The 24178-nt window shown below is 39.0% G+C and overlaps 3 protein-coding genes across 10 annotated transcripts in view; 2 read left to right on the top strand and 1 right to left on the bottom strand.

Moving 5' to 3' along the window:
- The window catches only part of LOC139462179 (pleckstrin homology domain-containing family F member 2-like), a 47632-nt gene extending 37335 nt beyond the window's left edge, over positions 1-10297 (top strand). For all 8 annotated transcript variants that reach the window (XM_071243731.1, XM_071243730.1, XM_071243727.1 and 5 more), the window contains one exon: positions 1164-10297. In XM_071243731.1, the coding sequence (XP_071099832.1) occupies positions 1164-1193 (30 nt within the window). In that variant the 3' untranslated portion in view covers positions 1194-10297. The remainder of the gene's footprint in view (positions 1-1163) is intronic.
- A 780-nt stretch (positions 10298-11077) lies between these two features.
- Positions 11078-16806, bottom strand: LOC139461729 (ubiquitin-conjugating enzyme E2 T-like). Its single transcript, XM_071243185.1, has 6 exons — positions 16660-16806; positions 15852-15921; positions 15317-15422; positions 14802-14900; positions 13232-13315; positions 11078-12648 (listed from the first exon to the last, which is right to left on the bottom strand). Exons 1-6 carry the CDS (start codon positions 16766-16768, stop codon positions 12499-12501), a joined length of 618 nt encoding a protein of 205 aa, XP_071099286.1. The 5' UTR covers positions 16769-16806; the 3' UTR covers positions 11078-12498.
- A 317-nt stretch (positions 16807-17123) lies between these two features.
- Positions 17124-21758, top strand: LOC139461728 (von Hippel-Lindau disease tumor suppressor-like). The gene is made up of 2 exons (XM_071243184.1): positions 17124-17665; positions 19672-21758. Exons 1-2 carry the CDS (start codon positions 17362-17364, stop codon positions 19815-19817), a joined length of 450 nt encoding a protein of 149 aa, XP_071099285.1. The 5' UTR covers positions 17124-17361; the 3' UTR covers positions 19818-21758.
- Positions 21759-24178: the final 2420 nt, after the last annotated feature.

Genomic DNA, 24178 nt, shown 5'->3' with positions numbered 1-24178 from the left:
TATATTTAGAGATTAGATGTTAAGGGTAGTCTAAGAGATTCTATGTTGTCATACTGCTGAAGGATAAGTTGGTAGGGACAGAGTATTATCTCGTCAAACTGATGACCAATATTTCCTTCAGAGAAAGTGTTAATGGATTACAGTAATTATACTTCATAAACCCTCTATGGAAATTCGTGGGAAGAATAGGCCCCAGAACCCAATTCTTGCTGACTACTCTCATCTGCTGTGGCAATTTGGGGTTAAACAGATACCCATCAAGCTAATCTTGCTGTGAGAGGCGACTGAATGGATTGGGTGCTTAGGCTCAGTGATATGGCCGATGGTGAATCATCAGACTCTAGTGTAGGACATTGCTCATAATATCAGTCACTGGTCAGCGTCAGAAATTCCTTGTACTCCTTGCCAAACTGCCTAATAGGTATCATAAGGATTAGTAGAAATTATCCCTAAGGGTTTTGCTATACTAGTATGTTATCCTTATGAGGACTAGTGGACTGTTTCTATCATGGCTGGTTTCTGGTTGTCTGGTCCACTGTCATAGAGCTGAAATGCTAGCGAGGGTTTGACCTGGTACGTGTGTCCTGAATAACGGGAGGTTGCTCATGCTCTCAGCTACTGGTTTTCGAAGTTCAGGGTTGATATTTACATAGTGCATTGGTGTAGCCTTAAACTGCAATGTAAAACAGTCGCTTCAGAATTGAAACCAATAGTTTTGGAGTTTGTGGAGGGATAGATGTATACAAAGTGTGCACACTGGTTTGAAGGAGTCGAACTCCATAATTGCATCATGCTAAAGACCAGGGTACGTTTCCCCACATGGGTACAATGTGTGAAGCCCATTTCTAGTGTCCCCTGTTAGATATTGCAGGAATATTACTAAAAGAAGCGTAAAACCATACTCACTCACTCACTCACTCACTCACTCACTCACTCACTCCACATAAATTCAACATTTTGAAGTTACTTCTTATAACTAAATACATCAAAAATAATATTTTCACAATCGGTGACAACATTTTATACAATAATGCAACAGAGTAGTCTGTTTGTGGATGGAGCCTAGATTATTCTTTTCGGTTTGATGAATTGCTTGCAATGTGTTTTTATTCATCCCTTTCATCTGCTTATTTGACATTTGTCTCTCTCTGTCTGTCTTTCAGAATCAGTTTCAAACATACGGAAGCGAATAGTCCCAGCAACGGCACAAAAAGGACAAATATATTTTTGTGACACAACAATCCAGTGCAGGTTTAGCCTGATGGATCTCCTTTTACACTGTGCAGCAGCTGTAGAATATATACTATTTTCCTGCCTACTTGTCACAACCAGGCTTTGGGCAACAGTAGAGATAAAACACTGTCTTGGTTTTATCACAACATGTAGTGGGTATTACTTAGGTATCTGACAGACTTTCAAGTGGCTTGTTTGATTGCTGTGGAGAAATATATGCTTCAACGTTTGTATTTAAGTTATTGAATCAACAAATGATTGATAGTTTGAAGGTGTGTAGTCTTGTACTGCTGAACAGTGAAAAGCTTGCAGATGTTGCCGACAGTGGATACCGGGATTTATCAGGAGTTACCAGGATTTACCAGGAGTTACCAGGATTTGCCAGATTCACATGACAGGCCTTCAAGTACCTTTAGGAGTTCAAGAACACTTGAATATGAACTATTTGGAAGACCTTGAAGTTCCAACAATATATCTGATTATTGTATATTTAACTTTGTATCAGTTGTTAATGATGTATATGTATTTGTCATGATAGGTATGGAAATACAAGGGGCACAAAGTTGGTGATCAAATTGTTGTTTATGCTTTGGATTTGACATCATGTTAATCAAAGCAACACAGCTAAGTCCCTCATGATATGTGGAAAACAGCGTTAAACCCAACTCAAGAACTCACTCCCGAGGTGGGGTCAGTTGGGCCTGCAGACAGTGCAGTTGATATCACATTAAGGTTCACTTCCCCAGTTGAAGAAGACAAACCAGTTGTGTTTACCATCTTCAACATAGCTAAGGGTAAGAAATGGTGGGTAGACAATAAAAATGTTTTCTAATATATTACCACATATGTACAGTGTGTGAAAGGTGAATTATTGTTATTTGGCCTTGCTGGAAACTAACAGAAGTCCTGTTGGAACGGATGTGGGTCTCATGACAGATGTGAAATACTTGGTATGTTTCAGTCAGGCAGGTGTTTTCTTCACCTGTCTAGAGCTGCACAGAGATTGCTGAGTCGGCAAGAATGTAACCATGGCGTATTGATAAAATAGTCTGTAGGGGAACCTTACAAGGAAGTAAGTTATTTAACTTTAAATGGCTTTGCTGTATATGTGTACAGAATATGATATGTTCCAACACTAAGGATTTCATCGCTTGGTGATCTTTATACATGAAGTTATGTTTTGCCCTTGAACTGTTTTTCATGTGACCCATCCTTGCTGTGTACAAAAATCATACAAGAGTTACCTGCCCTTGTTGTGTACAAAAATCATACAAGAGTTACCTGCCCTTGCTGTGGACAGAAATCTGATTAGAGTTACCTGCCCTTGCTTTGGACAGAAATCTGATGAGTTACCTGCCCTTGACGTTGCCAGACATATAATTAGCTTTACCCTCCCCTACTTGTTGCAATGCCCTTTTTATGTAGAAACGTCTGAACAAATTACATGCCCTTGATGTGTTAAAAAGAAAGGAAAAGAAATGGAAAATGAATTGGATGGAAAAGAGACACAAAACACTGTATTTTGGTTGTTTTAGACATGTCCTTAATAATTAAAAGTTGTCATAAATAAACGTCTCCATGTGGTGCTGGGGTGATGGCAAGTGGTTAGTGCATGTCGAGGACACAGGTGAACTTCACAACATGGGTACAATGTGTAAGGCCCACTCTTGCCGCCGTGTTCTTGGATTAGAAGCGGCACAAGGCCAGTCTCACTCTCTCTGATTGCTGCAGGCTATGCCAGAATACTGTTCAGTTCGGGAACATAAATCTGACTGACCAAACGGATGCAGTATTTTGAAAATGTTTGTGCACATTGTACCCATGACATGAAGTGAACGAACACAGTGTCGGACTCACAGACAACTTGCTCTTTGTCTGAAAGCATCGTACATCTTTTCCTTTCGCGTAAGTTCAAGTCAGCTATCTGAAAATGTTCATCACTGAATAGATGTTGAAATGTTGTATGAACCATGAAGAATACGTACGTACCATATCAGAGTAATATGTCATGTGACATCATTTGTACAATGTTCATGTAGGAGTCTAAATGAGAAACAAGGAAAAACCCAGTGGAATTATTCCTATTTTTTACTTATCCGCCATTACTCCTTAATGCATTTACTGTTTACCTTGCGACAACAACCTCCAAATTAAGTTGGAGAGCCAAGCGAGACACGTCCCTGCAGGTCGGCGACAAGCAGTAATATGACTTTGTGTGACATATCATCAAGGTCACATGACAGCAGGATGGTCCTACAAAAAGCGGGATTTGAGATGGAAACAGCTTTTTTTCTCTTTCACCCAGGACCATCGCTAGGTTCTGTCGTAGGGTAAGCAGTAAATGCAGGATAAGAAAGCACATGTGAAAAATATTAGGATTTTACGAAAATTGTTGAGAAATAAACAAATGTGTTTGAGTTTGTATTCATGCGAGTCATTACAATTTTCAATGCAGCACTATAAAACTTGGACTCTTTTAGCACCAACCAAAAATGAAATTGGATCATGGAATATATTAGATATATTGTTTGGATTCTTCTCATCCACTTCATCCCATCAACCACTGGTGTAGATGTAGAATAATGAAAAAATATTATATTTAATCTTATCCTGCCTCCTACACATGCATTAGTATCAATGATATTTTTACTCTAAAAAATACATTTTTATCTGATAATTGCTAATGAAGTTGCAAAGTCAGTTTGTGAGAATCAGTCTATATTAAGTTCATTGCTTATTGGTTTAGAGTACAAGATGTGGTCATTGTTTTTGAAAGATTTATACTGCAGCAAATATTGTATGACCTTAACGCAGCAACTTGATACTGGATGCATGACTGCAGCCCATGTCCAGCTGCTTGTGCCTTATCTTCTCACGGTGGAGTCGTGTGTCGTCAAATGGCATCTGTTGGGCTCCAGATGGGTCAGCTATTGATCTTAACAGGAGTTAGTTGTAAGGTAGTGGCATGGGACATCTTGTGCAGGGTGATGTCCCTTTGTAGTACCTGGATCCACTGGACATTCACTCAGGTTCAGCATGTAGTGAACCTGCGACAGATCCACTTCTCCCAGGTTAGAATGAGACGCTGAAGTGCTTCTCACTGCAGTGTTGAACACATCTCACTCCTGGTTGATAGAAGGAAGAGTTGCATCCCCTTAGAAGGAAGAGTCCCCTCCCTGGAGCTGCAGCAATCAGATCACATATCTCACACTATAATTCCTGCAGTCATATAGCTTCAGTATTGCTGAAAGTGGCATAAAACCATACTCACTCACTCACTCACTCACCCACCCACCCACTCACTCACTCGCTCACCCAACCACCCACCCACCCACCCACCCACCCACTCACTCACTCACTCACTCACCCACCCACTCACTCACTCACTCACTCACTCACTCACTCACTCACTCACTCACTCACTCACTCTTTAAGTTTTCAAGCACTGTACATACACTAGTGTCAATATTATGCCACAATAACTTGATTATTACATTTTTCTTCCAAGTTAGGGGATTGGGTGCCGTCGTACAAAACAACCTTAGCACTACAACTGTCGTAAGTCTAAGTTAAGGTATAGGAGTTACGATCACCTTAGCGCTAAGATCGCTTTGTACAACAGCACCCTGACCACTGAATGTTATGGAGGGGGACTGGGTTTTGTAAGAGTATTTTTTACCGGTCACTGCTTCAGGTCAGTTATTGAAAGGAGCCTATCAATTTTGGGGGGACCCTCAAATTTTTCGGTGCGGTCAGGTAGCCTAGTGGTTAAAGCGTTCGCTTGTCAATGCCGAAGACCCGGGTTCGATTCCCGACATGGGTACAATGTGTGAAGCCCATTTCTGGTGTCCCCTGCCATGATATTGCTGGAATATTGCTAAAAGCGGCCTAAAATCAAATTCACTCACTCACTCAAAGTTTTCAGGACACCTGGTGAACAAATGAGGCCAATTTATTTTTTTGGATTTGTTTTTTTAAAACAAATCCAATATCTCCCCAAAATTGAAAGCTCCATCCCAAACTGAAAGGAGTTATTTGTTATGCATCATTTGTCCTGATATGTACCGGTAAATCAAAAAGCTGTGACCTGTCACAAGCTCTGGCTGGGAAGAAAGTCTCATTATTAACTTGTTGTGGCCTAATGGTAGGGGCTATGATCTCATATCACCCAGGGCTCCATGTCCTGAGGTTGTGGATAGTTCAGTGATTGGTCGTATGGCATTATTTCCTTATAAGGTTGCCTCTGTCGGCGATGTATCATTGTTTCCTACAGGAAGGAGGTAGCCAGGCACGTGTGGACATTGTAGTCACTGTAGCCCCTGTTCACCTCGCACAATGAATCATATATGTCATCATCTTACACTCAGTCATGATCAAAATATATCAACTTTCTCATCTGTAGTTTAGAGTTTTGTCAGTGAAATTGTTTCGTATTTGTTTCCTTGTGTTTTGTATTTTGATACTTGAATACAACTGTTGTACTTGTCATGTATGTATTGGCTAACATCACACAAATTTTGCTGCAAGGTATCCTTTGGAGTTCAGTGGAGCTTATTGAGAAGGCAAATGTAATTCAGTCTTACTGAAGCAAAAGTATCCCTGTATATAAAACAATTGTATGTACACTGAAATCTGAGGAATGTCTCTGAAGACGTGTCACATGTCATCTGAAGATTCTAAATAATCTCCAATGAATATTTTATTCTTAAACCAACTTGAGAATACCTAATGTGTACGCAATTTTTTGTCAGTTAAAGAATGGATGACTTCACTTGAAGTTGTGCATGTCTGCAACTGTTTGTTGTGGCTTAAAAAAATAAGAGAATTGGTTCTCAGGCAATGACTTCTGAAAATATAGTGTGGTCGGGCGGTAGATTTTGCTGTTGTTGCTTGTTCAAACTTTTATGTAACCAAATAAACAGTTGTGTACCATCAACCTGGGAAAGGGCCTCCTTACATAAACAAGCATACAACCTGTATTGCCGCCATGACCACAACACGAGATGCACAGTACAGCAGTGCGCATGTAAAGGGAAGTAACTGTATGGTAGTTGGATCGGATTGTTTTTAAGTATTAAGATTTCTAAATATTTTTTGAAAATGGAAATAAAAACAAAATATGCAGCAGACTTTATGATGATGTGGGCAGTGCCTGAGAATCAAGACTATTATTTTTCCAGTCTGTACTGTCAAAATTTATCAAGAGCTATTCATGGATGATTCAGACAGTATTTGTGCTCAGAGAATTGCAATCCCATGTTAGCTGTATGGAAGCCATATTGAAAAACGCATTTTTGCCCATGACCCAGGAGTCAGAATGTGTATCAAATGTCTGATTTGATCATGCGGTAAATGAGTACAATATACTCATCGGAGGAAATAAGTGAACAGTTCTGACGTGTGTTGAGCAGGCAGTTTATGAAGTGAAATTTATTAAAATTAAGATTTTTTGTTTCTCAGTAACACCCACTCCTATAATTGACCCCACCCAAAATATCTTTTTGGGTTTTAAGAAACAACTTTTTATACTCAAATTTCGTTTTGGCACTGGATTCCAACTTTTTGCATGCACCTTGCAATGGCGACCATGGACACCCTATTCAGTCAGTTTTAAAAAGTATCATGAGGAACATGAATGAAAAAAGGATTATTTTAGCTGACCTTGACTTTATTCAGCAATATGGCTCAACGGTTCCTTTAGATCTGTGTATGTTGGAGTTTTTTTCCGAATGTAATGGATATCTACATTGATGCAATTTTGATGTATATAAATGATTAATGAATGATAAGAAATTATCAAGTTGTTACAAATGTGATTGCTTCCGATACTTTTGCAAGTTCACAGGAACCAATGTTGCACCTTGGTCATTCATTCCAAGGGTCCGCAGGTCTGATAACCTTCCTTATAAGGGGACTCCATTCAGTTTGGAAAACATCCTCTTTTTTTTTAATGACTAGCAGCTCACGTGTTGGTCAGCTTGTCCCATGCAGAAGCAAGAAAACGGCGAACGCCTGAAACTTAGATCTTCTCATTGGAAATTCTTTTCATAATTGCAATTGAAATTTTGAAAGATGATTTATTTTGAAAATTGGTAATATGACATCTGCCAGAATTGATGCATCTACTGGGATGCAGTCCACCATCTTTCTCTGGGTCATTGGGGAAATAATTGCGGGATACCCACGATCGTGGAGATGTGCTGCATCACTTATTGTAGCTGTTGATCATCCTAATCTTCAGTTTCCAGAAACAGGTGTGATTTTACCTTCCAATGACAGCTGCACCTTCGCCAATACTTATGCATAAAACAATATCGTTCCTCATCAACAGATATGCAACATTCAGGCGAGCCGATGTACACGCCTTTATCATGTTCTTGTCATTACAATACCTACAGAGAAAAGAGTTGTTAAGTATCAAGATAGACTAATTTTTCCATAGATAGACCTAGGAATTGATAGACCTGTTTGTTGAAATGTGTGATTTATTTATGATTTAGTTAACATTCCATGGTTTTATTTTGTAGTTTAGTATTTATTACGGTATTTGACGTAATAAACGCTCAGGGTGCTCTTAAAATAAGAAATAGGAATTAGAAATAGAATTTTGGTGAAAAACAAAACAGAGTTGAATGATCGTAAAATTCATGTTTTTTGCTGACAGCCTGAATTATATAAAAGAAAAGTCTGTGCGTATTATACACGACAAACATATTTTTCCAGAATTGAATTGCCTGTAATTAAGGGTGCATATAACACATGAATGTGTATTATACATGAATAAATAAGTCTTGTGTACATTGATTAATCAGAAGAGGTGCCAATTGGGATTGTTCACCAGCCAATATAGTAGCAAATATCGCTGTGGGCGCTTATAAGAGCGGGGCGCTTATTACGTCGAATACGGTATCCTATTGTGGAGTGAATATTTTCATCTGGTTGATATTTGAAATTCCTCTATCCTGTCAGTTGAAGAGAGTGACAATGGCTTCTCCAATATATCCCCTGAGAACAGGAACTGTAAATAGAAGGAAATATGTGTGCCTTACCATTTCTGTATACAATGTATAATAGTCAAGTGTTTGCTGAACAACTCTTTGTCAAATTTATCACTGCTTGTTATATAATCATGCCTCCAAATGGAGTTAGGAAAGTTATGGTTTAAGACTTCTCTTAATGTTTTAAGTTGTTTCTCTTTGTAAACTTATTTTGTTTAAGTGTAGAAAGTTCAATAACATTCATTTCATGACTTTCTGTTAATACGCAAATTGATTTGGCCGGTAATACACTGGGTTATTTATTGTGTTGAGTACAAATGTGTGTGAAACTTCTTCTTGACCCATTATCATCAACCCAGAATAAGTTGACTGTAACTGTACCATTCTCGTCTTTTTCCCCTTCTAAATATCAGGGAGGCCATGGGTTGCCAAGTCGTCCAAGGCTCCGCAATTCTGTGTGGAGTTGCCTCCCTTGGGCACGCCAAAAACCTATTACTGGGTTCGAATCCTGCTTTGCCCTGATTGTTTCTAGGTTTGTCAGCACCATACCCGTACTCATGGGTTTCACCAAAGTGGTAAATGTCCGAGACCTGCATCTATTCTGGCCTTCCTCCCACATAAGCTGACATGGTGCGACATAACTGGAATACTGTTAAAAGCAGCATAACTCCACTCACAAAAAGAAGGTCATCTATCATTTTCATATGCTAATCTTGACAATAAGTTACTATATTCCTATATATTTTTTCCAATTTTGGAATATATGCTGTTTCTACGTCATAACCAAGCCTAAGAAAAATAGGTTATCAGATGTTGGTTATAAGTTGTTACTTTAGAACAGCGGCCATACTTATTTAATCACCCACGGAAAACATTGAGACGTGATTCCTACTGAGGGAGTAGAAGAGAGCATCATTTGCTGTGTTTTTTCAAGGTTGTGAAATGATATGTTGTTTTGAGAAAACACCTCACAGAATTATCGTATTAATTTTCCCAATTTGTGTCTTTTTCTCCAAATTTGAGTGAAGCTTGTGATATTGTTCTAGAAGGCAATGTGGATTCAGTGCAAGGTTCCGGCAATCATAGAGCCATAACTATTGTAGTCCCCATACTTTTAACATTGGATTACTACAGTGGAAGTGCTAAGGATCAGTTTTGAAACTGAGGCCTGATTGTTATTTCAACACAGTAGTAGATACAGGTAACATGATTGTATTGACAAGTAGATAGTAGATACAGGTAACACTATTGTATTTACAAGTAGATAGAGGTAACATTGTATTTAGACTAATATCTATTTTTTATGTGTGAAAAAAACCTCTCACAAGATAGCTTTAACCAGCAATAGCAGTGATCTGTTCTAAGTTCCAGTAGATCGAATAGCAGTATTTGACCAAAACATGTTGTATAATTAGCCCACAGCCTTTGAACCATGTAAGTATGTGTAGGAACATTGCAGATGTTGGATCAGCCCGTGGTTAATAATGCTGACTTCAAGAAGTGAAAATCATGAAACATATGTCAATGTATGTGAGGTGTTGTACTTCTCACCCTCTCGGACTGGCTTGAAGCGAAGATTAGAACAGGAGAAAGTAGAAATTATGTTAAAAGTAATTAGGAAAAAAGAATTCTAAATTGAATTTAAGACACCAGATAGAATTGTCACACCTGTGGAGCAGGATTTGATTTGTGTCGCAGTTACACCACAAACTATTGTGCGATTGAATATCATTTGAGTTGATAATTCAGAGTTTATTGGCTGTTCATTAAGCATCCAGGGAGCAATGTCGTCTCACGTAAGCTCAACACAGGTATTGTCTTATATAACTACTGCTAATGGTGGTCTATTTGTATTTACAGTCGGATGGAAAATGAGCCCATCAACCGATTTTAAAAAAGAAAAATGTAAATAAAAGTCTATTTTATAAACTGTTTTATATATTCATTCGAACACAGTAGTTGATCTTAGTACTGACAATTCTACCTATCATTGTACATATTTCTTGAACCATTTCAAATAAAACACTTCATCACTACGCTGTGTGTACTGTGTGTATATTGGCTCAGTGTTTTGTTTGTTGCTTAATGCTGCACTCAGCAATATTCCAGCTGTATGACGATGACGACGGACATCTGGTTTTATGCCAGACAATCCAGTCATTGACATCATGAGCATCGATCCATGCAATTGGGATACAATGACATGCATCAAGCAAGTCAATGAGCCTGACAACCTAATCCCGTTAGTCGCCTGACAAGCATGGGTTCCTATTCTAACCTGGATCTTTGGCTCAAAGTACTGCAATATTTACCTCAGCAGGACAATATTCTTTGTGTACAGATATTTACACTCAACAAAAAATAAAAGTATATATACATTAAGAACACTTGTGTTATGGAGTTAGTACGGGATTCTTCTGGCTGGTTTGTTCACCGTGAGTCTGATGGTCGAGGAGTAAACACGAACTTTCAGGTCGTAAAATCATACACAAGCTGAAATACTTTTTAAAGTAAAGTTAAACATAACTTGCTCGCAATGTAAAGGCAGACACTGATAGACTTTCCTCATGACATGTCAAAGTGATGCAGTCATCGAGGTTTATTAACTTGATGTTATCCACAAGGGTTTGGTTGGTATTGAAAAGCATGAGGATGACACATGGAAAGGAACCCGTTATCAGTGGATCCTGATCTGACTAAGGTACACAACTCTGCACAGCTAATTGTGCCTCAGGCAGAGGGTGTATTCACAGGCAACAAAGTGTGGCTTTAACTGAGAATGTTTAATGATGTATCAAGTTGAAAGACATTACAGAATCATCAAAGACATTTTTCAGTCACATTAATATGTACAGTTGTAGCACTATTGCCAAAATATTCTGACAAGAGGAAAAAAGAATAGAGAAACATTCCTTTGTTCATGCTTGACATGGCCCTTCCTTTGGGAAGTTTTCACCATATTTTTATTTCACAATAATGCCATAATAAATTCATTATAAGAATTTCATTATTAGCTGTCACATTATCAAATACCCACCTCACAGTTTATTACCCCCAATACCTACAGACATATCATTTTCATAAATTTGTTTGTTATTTAACTCATGAATATTCCAGCTGACTACCCAATCCATTTTTTGCCACCGACGACCATTTCCATTTCTAACCTGGAATCACAGAAGGGTCTTTTTCTAATGACATCTTGGAACAAAGTGAGTGAGTGAGTGAGTTGATTTTTACGCCGCTTTTGACATTATTCCAGTTATATCATGGCGTGTCAGCTTAATGTGGGAGGTAAGCCCGAAGTGATGCAGGTCTGAGACATTTACCACTTCGGTGAAACCCATGAGCACGGGTATGGTGCTGACAAACCTAGACACATAATCCGGGCAAACCGGGATTCGAACCCACAATCATAGGTTTCTGGCGTGCCCAAGGGACGCAACTCTGCACAGCGAATCACGGCGCCTTAGACGACTGGGTCACCCGTGACCACTCTTGGAAAAAAAAGGGGTTCAGGACATGAAAGTGTATGTAACACACATACTGTTTTTAAGATGACCAGAAAACACTGAGTTGACATGTCAGTAAGATGTTCATCATGATAAAAGATTTAGGAGGTTGAGGGAACCATATAAACATGACAGTGAATCTTGGCTACAAAGTAAACTATTCATAAAGAGTTTAAAGAACACCCGATCCTTTCACATAACTACTGTTAATCTTTCATGGCAGAAATATGAAAAAATGACTACTGAGACAACACATGGTTTCCCGGCCTTGAAACCATGTGATGAATCGGAGGCTGGTAATAATGGCGTTTTCGTGTTCTGCTCTGATTCAGTTAAAAAAAAGTCAAACCATGTCACTGCCTTGTAATAAACTTGAAACAAAATTCTATGTAATGGCCCTGTTACACTACAACATATAGTGTCATATGCGAATTTTTGCCTAAACGCCGGCAACGCTGAAACATGCTACGGACAAGTTAGGTTGTATACATTAAAAGCATGCTGGTATACGTGCACAAAATTTTCGGCATATGGGAACGTATGAATTATACATTAGGCATACGTTAGAAGTATGCTCTACATACATTTACATATGCCAGATTTACGTTACCTATATGGCCCGTTTCAGGCACCTGTCCCTTACGCTGAGCGCGCCAGTCATAAGTTATGTATAAGTGATATGCTACTAATACGTCACTTGAACCAGTTGAGCACAAAGTAGCAGTTTGATATTTTCAGTCATTTAAGTGTCCAGTCTAGCTCGGCTTGATGCGCTTGTTTGTGACGTCGGACATAGCTGAGGGGCGTTTTAGACCCGAGGAAACATTGTCTGAGGCATCTTTTCCTTTTCCAATTGAACTGTTGGTGTTCTCAGGTTCTTTCAAGATGTCCTCTGATACAACAGGCTGGAATACAAAACAAAATCCAAAGATAGCAACTGTTTCTTAAGTTATGGTTCCAGGAAACAACATTTTTTCGGCATAGAGCAGCATTAGAAATTGGCACTAGTCCTGTAGTCCTTGCCAAACTGCCCAATCAAGGTATCATAACAACAAGTAGAAACTCGCCATTTTTAAGGGTTTCGCTATGTTCTCATTATAGGACTGAAACTGTTAGTCTCTACCACTGATATCGCTTATACATATTTATTTCTAGAAAAAAAAGAGAGCTACCAGTCTCACCCTCGTGTCTTGATATCAAATATATCAACAGTCTTAGAGTTTTTCCACTTTTACTCGTGTTGATTTATTTGAGATCAAAGGACAAATGGGCGAGATTCTCTATATATATCCCTGCAATGTATTTTGTGAGAACAGATTACTATTCCCATTACCTGAACTTGGGGTAATGCTTTCGAGTTGGGGGTGGAGGGGAATGGGGGGAGGGAGGGAATAAAGAACTCAGTGTCTCCATCTACAATGCTTTCACCCGTCTATACAGCTGAAAGTTTAGAAATATATTGTGGGCACAGAAAGTCAGAAACGCTACCTTAGTTTTCTGCATGGCATGTTTTTCTGTCCATTCCTTGGCCCTGGCGTTATACAGTGCTCTGTTGTATTTGAACTCGTTGGACTGAAATAAAATACATGATATTTTTCATCTCAGTTATTCACCATGAAATCATTTATCATGCTTAAAGTTTGAGAACAGGATCCAACCAACTGAATGATTGAGATTTGATCTACACCACTTTGAACAGTATTTCAGTTATATCACAAGGTGTCAGCTTGACGTGGGAGTATTTCAGTTATATCACTAGGTGTCGGTTTGACAGAGTATTTCAGTTTCAAACCTAGAAGTGATTCGAACCCACAATCTTGGGTTCTGTCATGCCCAGGGCCAATTGCACAAAGTGATCTTAGCGCTAAGACTATCACAAGCCTGTGTTAAGACATCTGAGAGTACAGGAATGACACAGACAAAGCCAGGATCAAAATCCTGTCAATACGGGCTTGAACTGTCGATGAGTTGATGTAGACAAAACTAAGGAACAGAAATTTGCACAGCAAAGGCACCTAAAGCAACCCATTCCTCAGATTTAAAAAGGCCATGATCAACTTCGAAAACAATATTGTTCTGTCATTTAGAGTAAGGTAACAAAGAAACTCATTCTGGAACAGACAGGCAACGATCAGCAACTACGGTATATATACGCCATCTTTTATGCAGGTTAACCCTGTTTAACCAGACACCTAATTTCAATAAATGTCTGGATAATGGAGCTTGAGTGGAGTAAGGTACAGGTTTCTTTTACACACTTCAGTTCAATTACAGAAACTCGGTGACAATATGAGGCATTGTCTCTACATTCATTGACTGCGATTCTTCATATAATGGCTAGTGCCAGGGTAGATTTAGTGCATGGCTTGCTCCTTTTTAAAGTTACTGGCCTTTCTCCGAACTAACTGTCCTAGAACTAAATGGTGGAGGAGGCGAAGTGGCTGAACCTCAGACCGCGTAGCCACCTAGCAGGACTCCTCACCCCTGAAACGTTTTTCAGGCACTTTAGGTTAAATCTTTCTACCATTTGCCTCATTCCGTGGAGTTTTATGAAAGATGTTGTTGTACACAAAACATAATGGTGGCCGGTTGTCATTCTACCGAGATGATCGAATTAAGAAAATGAAACATACATGGAGAAGGGGTGAAATGTTGACAACCTGGGCGGGCCATCTACTTTATGTTTCAGCAAGCCTTTAATAATTTTAACTGGCCATGGACCAATGGGCCAGCAGTTAAATCGACCCCTGTAGTGTTATTGGGGCAACAAACCAATCCAATAAACATACAAATGAGGTCACCTTGTAGGAACTACTTGTAATAGTCTACATGGTCAAGTTGCCTTAGTTTAGATTGTTTGTTGTTGGATAAAAATTCCCAAAGTTTGAGGGGTGGAATGGGTGTGTTTTTACAGTTCACATCAATAAATCACAGCTGTTATTGCAGAGTGCGTTTGTTGGGTGGATCTGTCTGAGTTAAAGTATTAGGTTTCATCTGACATCAACATTTGAACTGCTCCCCAATTGGGGTAGAGGTTTTGCCTGCAGTGTTGACGTACAATATCTGTCATGAGGGGGTCTTCGGGATTTGGCTCGGCCATTAGCAGCTGCAGGGACGTCAGCACGGTTCCGACATTCAAACACGGCTTCCACGCCCCCTGAAACAGTTCAGCATTCGTTAAACACCTCAAACTTTACACCTCTACAGCAGTAAATACAAAGGCAAAGATACATAGGGATGACCAACTGAAGTTTGAAATAAAACAAGCATGAAAGCTCTTTATATCATGTGGTGACCATCGGAACTGGTATGTCATCATGAGAGTGAGTGAGTGAGTGAGTGAGTTGGGTTTAACACTGCTTTTAACAGTATTACAGTTATATCGCGGCGTGTCAGCTTTATGTGGGAGGAAAGCCCAAAGTGATGCAGGTCTCAACATGCTCAAGAGTTTATCACTTTGGTAAAACCCACGAGCACGAATATGGTGCTGACAAACCTAGAAACAATATTCTAGAAAGCACATTATTCTTAGAAACATATTTACAGGGGATGGCAGTTCATAGATATTTTCACCTTTGGGGGCATTTTCAGTGTATCCAGGCAAATTCGTCCACCGTTGTCAATGTTGGGATGATATATAGGAGTCACATAGCGTACCTTGGGGGGTTCAAATGGATACCTGTAAAGGATAATACTATGACTGACGCCATCTCTCTATGGTTACATGTACAGTGTATAAAGGTCATCTAAACATGATAAGTGGGCTGAACTTACTACGCGTTTGATTCCAAATTCAATTTAGCACGGTTAAATACACAGGTAACCTAGCTCTACATTGAAAACACAGATGTTTATCTCCTAATTACCATGATCAATGGACTAGGGTACACATTCATATTGATAGGGTTCTGCTGACAAGGTAGGCCGGTATCATTCGACGATGAGAAAACAAACTATTGCATCCTATGGATATGCATAAAACTGAGAAACACTCTGCTCCATTGAGATATACGATCACTAATAGCGATCACTAATACTCAGTATTTTTTAAACTGTCCTCTATTATATAAACGTGCTTGATAACAAACAACAATATTTAAAGTTATACCTTTCAGGAATCTGGATTTCCAATTTGAATATTCCACCTTCATATGGAGTACCTTCACCACCAACAATCTCTGGAAATAAATCTTATTTGTTATATTTAAAGTGTTATATCAAATTCATGTAGACATTTTTGACAATTTTATGCTGACTCTAAAATTATCTTGGGAACGTTATAATAGCATTAACATTAAATCAAATGTTATATTTGACCATGACCTTCCTATTAAATGTTATCTTGAAATATTTCCTCAATTGCTATTTCTAACATCCTACTATTTAATTGTAAATGGAGTACAAATAAATAAAACAGCAAAAAACAACAAAGTACAAGTAACAAGGTAAGAAATATTCAATAGGCCCTTTCATCTTAGCAACTTAGCAATTTGAAACAAGTACCGTCGGATCACAGGTTTTCGGACGTCATATGTTTATCGGGATTAACTTTAATGGTGTGTGTGTAGTGTATGTATGTAGCATCACACAGACGTTGTAAATACCCAGATGATGCCTTGCTTTTAAAGGCAAAAATAAAATTGAATGAGATGTTTTACATTTGTTCATTTAGAGAGAAAACATATCATTCGCAGGATGTTATTTTGTAGGACCAGTCACAAATTTATAGTCAATTTCTCACATAGATCTACATCTTGATACAGTGTCTTCTCTTAATTTCTCGAATGTAACGGGATTGACGTAAACATATGGACTCTTACAGTCATACAGATACAGGGTAAATAAATATCACTACAGTCCCCAAGTCCTGAAGCCTTCAGTGAAGGGAAGATGGATGATATCTGATTGTAACTAACGTGCTTCCAGATGATCTATTTTATCGTCTTTAGGCCAGCATGATATGCCGTGAGGTGGTGATTCCGACATCATCTGAATTTCTCGCTTCATGCGCACATTTCGTTGCATTGTTGGCGTTGTTTACTAGTTATAATCTGAAAATTCTTTCGCACTTCCCGCCGAATGCCAAAAACTGGCACGACTTTGCTCCATGCAGCGAATACAGGCTTCGGATTTTACCACTGGGTTAGCATCGTGTGGTAGCACGCACAGTCTCAAAGCTTATGACTAACTACGTAAAAAACAAACAATGAAATCATAACCTAAAAAATAGAGACTATATTCTGAATATTAAACTAGACAGTGAATACTAAGATAATTCCCATTCTACAGACAAAGGGGCTACGTTTGCATTTGCGAATGTTATCCCCTGTTCTTTTTACGACATTTAGCGTAAGTATTAGCCGATGGGCCAAGGCGACGATTTGGTAATCAGTGGTTGATGGCAGCTGTCAGAAGACTCTATACATGTGTATTGTGGCACGTTTCAAGTTTTAAACAGTCATCTTCAACTATTCTACACAAGACGAGGGGAATATTTCTCCGAAGGCGAGTTTCGATTTTGGTCAACTTGAGTTGATTTTTAAGTTGATCTTCACGTGAAGGAGGGAATTTTCAGTTGACTTCTTGAAAATGAAAATGTTTATCTGAATCAAGCCATCATGGCAGAATCAGAAGACACGAAAGTGAAATCTATACATTCTGACACTGGGGTCTATGTCAACTTTGTAAACAAAACACAGAGACGTGTTGATTTGTTTTGGATTGACTTCCAAGGCAGGTTGGTGAGATACAAACAGGGACTGAAGCCTGACAAGAAGCATGCGATATACACGTATGAGACACACCCATGGATTGCCCGAGACGCACGCACAGGCTCATCTCTCCTCATCAACAAAGATTTCATCTACTATCCTAAAGCAGATCCTGACGTTCAAGTCCAGCAAATTGTCATCACATTACCAGGTAATACCGTATTCAACGTAATAAGTGCCCCGCTCTAATAACGCCCACGGCGATATTTGCTGATATATTGGCTGGTGAACAAACCCAATTAGCACCCTCCCGTAGATCAATGTACACAAGACTTATTTATTTGCGTATAATACACACATGTGTTATATGCAATTTAATTCTGGGAAAATATATCTGTCGTACATAAACATTTCAGGCGGTCACCATAAAGCACGAAATTTATCTTTCAACTGTCTTTTTTCACCAAAATAATATTCTCATAAGAGCCCCCTATTTCTAATTTTGACACCGCCCTGGGCGCTTATTACGTCGAATACGTTACTTAATAAGTGTACTGGTCACTGACCAGTTATCGCCATTTTTTCATGTTATTTCTGACATATTCCTTGTACAATGTTGACTGTAACAATAACTTTAATTTTTGTGAAACTTTGAGCAAATGTGCTTATTCTTGTCCGTTGGAATAAGATTCAGTTGATTTCTGTTATAACGCTGCGATGGGGAATCAAAACAGTAGAAATAGAACTTTCCGTCAACTGACTGTACCAGTTATTGCCATCGTCTTAACAGGACATGCCACATGATCAGGCACACCGCTTCACTCAATTTTTTTATTCATCAAAATGAATATGAAATGCTATTATCAATTTGTTGTCTGCAAACTGACAAAAACCAATATTCCCCAAATTCAATCTTCAAATGCTTATCCTTAACACTGTGTACTATGGATTTCGCATTATGTACAGGTTATGCATTTTTTTAAATATAGTTCAAATAGGTTTCAGAATTGTATTTTGGGGAAGAAATGACAGACAGAAAGCAATGACAGCACTGAAATCTCATCATTGTGTTGTTTGATTTATATTTTCGCGTGAATTAGTCACATGACACTACTCGCGAGTCTTTTCTAAAGTTGTATTTGAGCAAGATGATTATCATGATTATGGTGGGTTTTCAAAAAAATATTCCCACACAAGAGTCCGTCTTGTTCATCATTTTCAGATAAATATCTCTCTCTTCTAATGAAAACGAACAAAAGTAATATGAGATGCAATAACATGTGCGTTATAATGGAGAGTGGGCGATAATTGGTCCTCGGCGATATCTCTAGCCAGTACAGTTAAACCAGATGATGGGGTAGCCTAGCTACTTGTCAAAAGCCCAGGTTCAATGCTTCACATTGGTTCAATGCATTAAGTCCATTTCTAGTGTCCCACACCATAATATTGCTGGAATATTAGTAAAACCATACTCCCTCTCACTAATGTATGTGTACAATACATGCAAGGCAATTTGTGTCATTTTACTCTGAAGAAGTTGATTGTTGCTTGTGTTATCAGTCACTGGTTTGCCTGGCCTAGACCTTTTGATTACCATATTCAATGTAATAAGCGCCCAGGGTGCTCTCAAAATTAGAAATAAGGGCTCTTATTAAAATATTATTTTGATGAAAAAAACAGAGTTGAAAGATCATAAATTTTGTGGTTTATGTTGACAGCCTGAAATGTTTATATACGACAGATATATTTTTCCAGAATTTAACTGCCCATAATTAAGGGTGCATACAACACACGAGTGCGTATTATACGCGAATAAATAAGTTTTGTGTAAATTGATCAATCGGAAGGGGTGCTAATTGGGATCGTTCTCTAGCCAATATATTAGCAAATATCGTCATGGGCGCTTATTAGAGCGGGGCGCTTATTACGTCAAATACAGTGTATGTACATGCTGTTGTGATAGGGCTGACTTGTACATAAGAATTCTTGACTATTGTAAATGTAGTACAAAAAGTCATCCCTGACAATAGTAACAGAAATAAATGTACCTCCATTCGATTAAAGAAAACTAAGAATTTTGACAAATACCAGTATTACTTTTTAGGGCATTCCAAACCTTTTAAAAAAGTATGGAATATCGAAAAATTTAAAAGAAAGCCTTTGTTGTTTGGTAATGTCTGTATCATGTGTATAATAACAAGTCTTGTTTGATTTCAGTGTTCAGGCTTATTGACAGGTGTGTGGACTTATTGCGCTTCTATGGCATCAGGCATCAAGCAGATTCCCTAAGCATTCCAGTTATACTCATAAAGGATCTCAAGAAGAATCCTCACCCCCCGTGTCGGGAATATAAGGGTCAGTAGTTCCTAACATCGCTGTCAGGGATCGACTGTCATCACCTGGAGCCGCCATGAAAATTCGCCTGGAGCAGGCATGAAGACTTCAAAATTGCATTTAGGACAAGTAAAAATCCAATGATGGTAGTCCAGTCATCTAAGTTGTGTTAGGCCAGTCATTTAAGGTTCAGAAACCTATAATCGTGATTTCAAATCCTGGTTGACGGTTAGGTTTCATGTTTTGTCACCACCATACCTCTGCTTGTGTAATACCACAGTGGCAAACCTCTAAGACTTGCATCGCTTGGCGCTTTCCTCCCACATGAGACCATCTCCGTGGTCTAGTGGTAGAGCATCCGCCCGGAGAGCGGAAGTTCCGGGTTTCGATGCCTGGTTGCATCATACCAAAAGACGTTAAAAGATGGGACTTCTTGTTACCCTGTCTGGCGCTTGGCATTAAGGGGCTAAAACAAGGACTGCTCGGCTCGGAGTCAGTATACTGTGTCTGAGTGGGGTATTCATGTTAAACTGCGGCATGGTATCTCAGTGAGCTAGCATTATAAATCAGCATCAGTCCGGACTAATACAAGCAGCCACACACACACATGCAGGTGCATCCATGTCGCTATTAAAGTGCAATAATCTTGGACGCGGTGTTAAACCCAATTTCTCCTCACCTCCTCCTCCCACATGAAGCTGACACTATGATATACCTGGAAGTTAGTTCCGAGTGGCTTTATACCCAACTCACTCACAAACTGACTCACTTGCTCGCAACCTTGGTGTTTCATAGCAGCTGTGATCATTCTGAAGGAGATGCAAGATAGGTATTTCTGTATCCTCAACCAAGACTATTGACATTTATGAAGTCACAACATTGATAACTTATTTCAAGCATCGTTTGAAGATAAGCAATATGCAGTACTTCACAGTCTTGTATGTACTACAAGCCTCTGTCATACATGAATGCATATGCGGTGTACGGCTATTTTCAACTATCAGATCAAGCAAAGTCATTGTTCCAGTGTAGGGTGGGGTTACATCACCAGACAAACAGTACTTATGGTTACATCACTCTTTTTTATGGATAGCATTGTATGGATTCTCTTATTATTCTTTGTACAATGTTTCAGAGCTACTTCTTGTTCCTTCATCAGGTGAATGCTTAGTAATTGCATAGAGCGCCATATATATCATGATGTTTACCAAGCACAAGGTTGGATGAATGTACAAAGATAACAATATAATGACACCAAGTTGATGGCTCTTGGGTGGAGATATGACCTGGTACTCCATCTTTCACTTCGTTAAGTTGACTTCTTGGAATGTAGGTCACCTACAGGAGAGTACGAGCTTTCATACAACAAATACTTATGACTGGGAGCAAGAAAACTGTCCGCAGTACCAATCAAGAGCCCATGTAAATTTGTACAGTACATTTACTAATATGGTGATAAGTGTTTTTTTTAATTATTTGACAAATGTTCAAACATCAGACATCAGTTTGCAAACAAGAAAATATTGCTCTATGTGGTTCATTATTCACCAACAGTTTGCACTACTTCAAAAACTTTTGCAAACAGTTTCAATTTTCACACGTTTGCTTTCAAATGTTGTCGATGTGAAGCTGCTTTTATATTGGATTTTTTTTTTCTCAAAACTTGAAGTCGCTGGTCGAGAAAAAAAAGAAAGAAAAACCCCCAGCTCATTCAGTCTTTTTTTTGTCTTTTGTGTAACCATACAGTCAGTGGATATTATGAAAAATCATAATACAATTTCATGTTTGCCCAGATCCTGAACAATTATTTACACATGCTGTTGTGGTGAGTTTCACATCTTGTGTCAGGACAGGCATGAAAACAATTTGTGATATACATGTATGTTATTGCTAAATGAGGTTCTCAGATTCAGTGTTAATAAAGAAACTCAATTGCATGTCTTTTCCTACTAATTGCCTGACTTTTTGAGGTTGGCAGATTCATGAACTGATTAATAAACAAATGACTTACTGAATAAAAGCAGTTTCGTTAAAAAGCCTTATAAGCAATCTAATTTGGATTTAAATGTCAAGATTCTGCTCTTGTGTCTGTTGATGGCATCAATTTCAAGAAACACAGGGTTAGAAATTAACACTAGCCCGCTAGCTCGGGGCTATTGGTAATTCCTGCGGGCTAGTACAAATTTCCCAATTTCCCCATTGTTTTAACATTAGAAGAGCATTTTATCTTTACCCGGACTAGTAAAGCTTTTCAGTCTAGTTCTAAGGCTGAAACAGGATTACAGTTCAAACATGTAATCCCAATCTTTCGTTTGCTGAATCCATGAATTCATGCAGTGTCCTGGCTTTGCAGAATCAGGAACATTATCAGATTATTATGGGATACAGAAACTGTGACACTGAAGTTTGCTTTCCAGAAAGAAAAAACACCTCTATAATTTCAGTTACACCATACAGGCACAGCAAATTTTGTGTATTTGTCTGTTATGTTTGTTCAGAGTGAGTATAGTTTCACATTGCCTTAAGCAATATCTGAGCACTATGACAAACTGACAATGGGGACACATTGTACCCTTGTCGGGAATCAAACCCAGACCCTTGGTCGCAAAAACAAACACTTTAACCACCAGACTATCACAGAGATACTTTTTAGTAACAGTTACAGGGACCGAGGTCAAATTAAGACTGTTATTATGTCAGGATTCACCTAGGTCTATCTGTTTCCAGACCCGCGAAATCCATGTTAGAATAGGTCTTCAGCAACCCATGCTTGTCAGGCTCGCTGACTCGGTTGATGTATAAAATGTCATCGTATCATCGATCGATCCACGCAATTGGGATACGATGACATGCATCAACCAAGACAGCATCACCACCCGATCCCGTTAGTCGCCTCTAACGACAAGCATGGGTTGTTGAAGACTATTCTACCCCGAAACTTCACGTGTCCCTTCGAAGATACACCCTTTTGGGTGTAGATACCACGTGCGAAGGAACACCAGGATGTACAACATATACTCTCCACCAAAAGAAACGCGCACCATAGAAACATAGAGAAGTATGTGCGTTAAGAAGAGGCGTTTCAAATTACGTGTACCAGTTAATGACAAAACTAACAATCGGTCAAGTGTTACCACGGAGCGTCTTTATTCTTATCACGATATGCTACACGTGATTTACAATCTTTCCACGCAAATTCTGCACAGACAAATGGTGCATATCGAGACATGGATCTCTGACGTCACATGTGATGCGTTCAGGAGTATTGGTTCACAGTATTGGTTCACACACGAGTATGTTTGTTTGTGCATCCACCGAATCTAATATCTCTTGAATATGAGTAATACTTCATATATTAATCAACATGTATGGTATTCGCGTTTCTTTTGACAGTGAGTATATTAACAAATTAATGGCGCCGCCGTACACTTTCTACTTTCGGAACTTGTCGTTTCAGTTCGATTTCGAGATACAGACAGATATGCATATGTGAATGGTTCGCTCACTCGTGCCGAGAAGATTAGAACATTCATCTGACGTGACGCAGAGACGTATCAGATCAGAGTGAAAGATCGGACTTCTATTAGATTGCTCTCGGTAATAAACTTCGGGCGACTCAGGCTTGCTACCTGTGACACATATTTTGATTCACAAGGTTATTTTTATTCGGGCCCAACTTTGCACCCTCAAAGAAATGCAGTCACACCCTGTCTCCGCCTTCAGAGACGATGGACCAAGTAATGAAGCCCCGGCCCAAATCTGCCGTGCGGGGCTGTGTCTTGACAAAATTGACTTTCTTTATATTGACAGTAGTACCGCGATTGGCAAAATCAAAACAAGGAAATTTGAGCAAGAACTTTAACTAAAGCTTCAGGTATGGTCAATAATGGTCATATTACCAAGTACTTCCACTGATTTTCCTACCTTAACTAGCCAACTGTCCCGCATGTTTCATATTTAGATCTGTACATAAAGGTTGTGTTTAGGGACAACAAACGATCAACAACACTGTAGAAAAAGAGCGATGACTTGATCTTCCCCTTTATTCCAGAAGATCAAGCCTTAGGTGTCCACATTTCACAGCTGTTGTGATACAATCGAGGATGTCCTGTCTACGATTCTTCCAAAGAGCGCAATACGATTCATGCTCCAAAGTTGTTTAATCAGGGTCACAGAATTCAAGGTCTTACTGAAGCATTTCAAAAGTTTTGTCGTAGACATACGGAGAAAATTTCCAAATTTGACGCATCTGTGACTAAAATGATGTCTGATGCAATTCCCTATATTTTCTTGTACTAAATTCCCGTGTGTGTTTTTTAAGGTTGACTTGCCTTTGCATGTGTTTGTGCTACCGGCGGGGCAGCAGCCATGATAGAACTGTGATGAAGCA

This window comes from Haliotis cracherodii, unplaced genomic scaffold, assembly GCF_022045235.1.
Source record: "Haliotis cracherodii isolate W230 unplaced genomic scaffold, xgHalCrac1.p SCAF_15, whole genome shotgun sequence".
In the NCBI taxonomy this organism is placed as follows: Eukaryota; Metazoa; Mollusca; class Gastropoda; order Lepetellida; family Haliotidae; genus Haliotis; species Haliotis cracherodii.
This window is presented reverse-complemented; position numbering and strand designations above follow the sequence as displayed.

Coding starts and splice junctions, on each gene's coding strand:
- LOC139461729 (XM_071243185.1), bottom strand. CDS start 16,768: ATGCAACGAAATGTGCGCATGAAGCGAGAAATTCAGATGATGTCGGAA. Junction 14,901..15,316: donor CACTGAAAATGCCCCCAAAG/GTGAAAATATCT, acceptor GAACTGTTTCAG/GGGGCGTGGAAGCCGTGTTT. Junction 12,649..13,231: donor ATGCCATGCAGAAAACTAAG/GTAGCGTTTCTG, acceptor TTTGTATTCCAG/CCTGTTGTATCAGAGGACAT.
- LOC139461728 (XM_071243184.1), top strand. CDS start 17,362: ATGGCAGAATCAGAAGACACGAAAGTGAAATCTATACATTCTGACACT. Junction 17,666..19,671: donor AATTGTCATCACATTACCAG/GTAATACCGTAT, acceptor GTTTGATTTCAG/TGTTCAGGCTTATTGACAGG.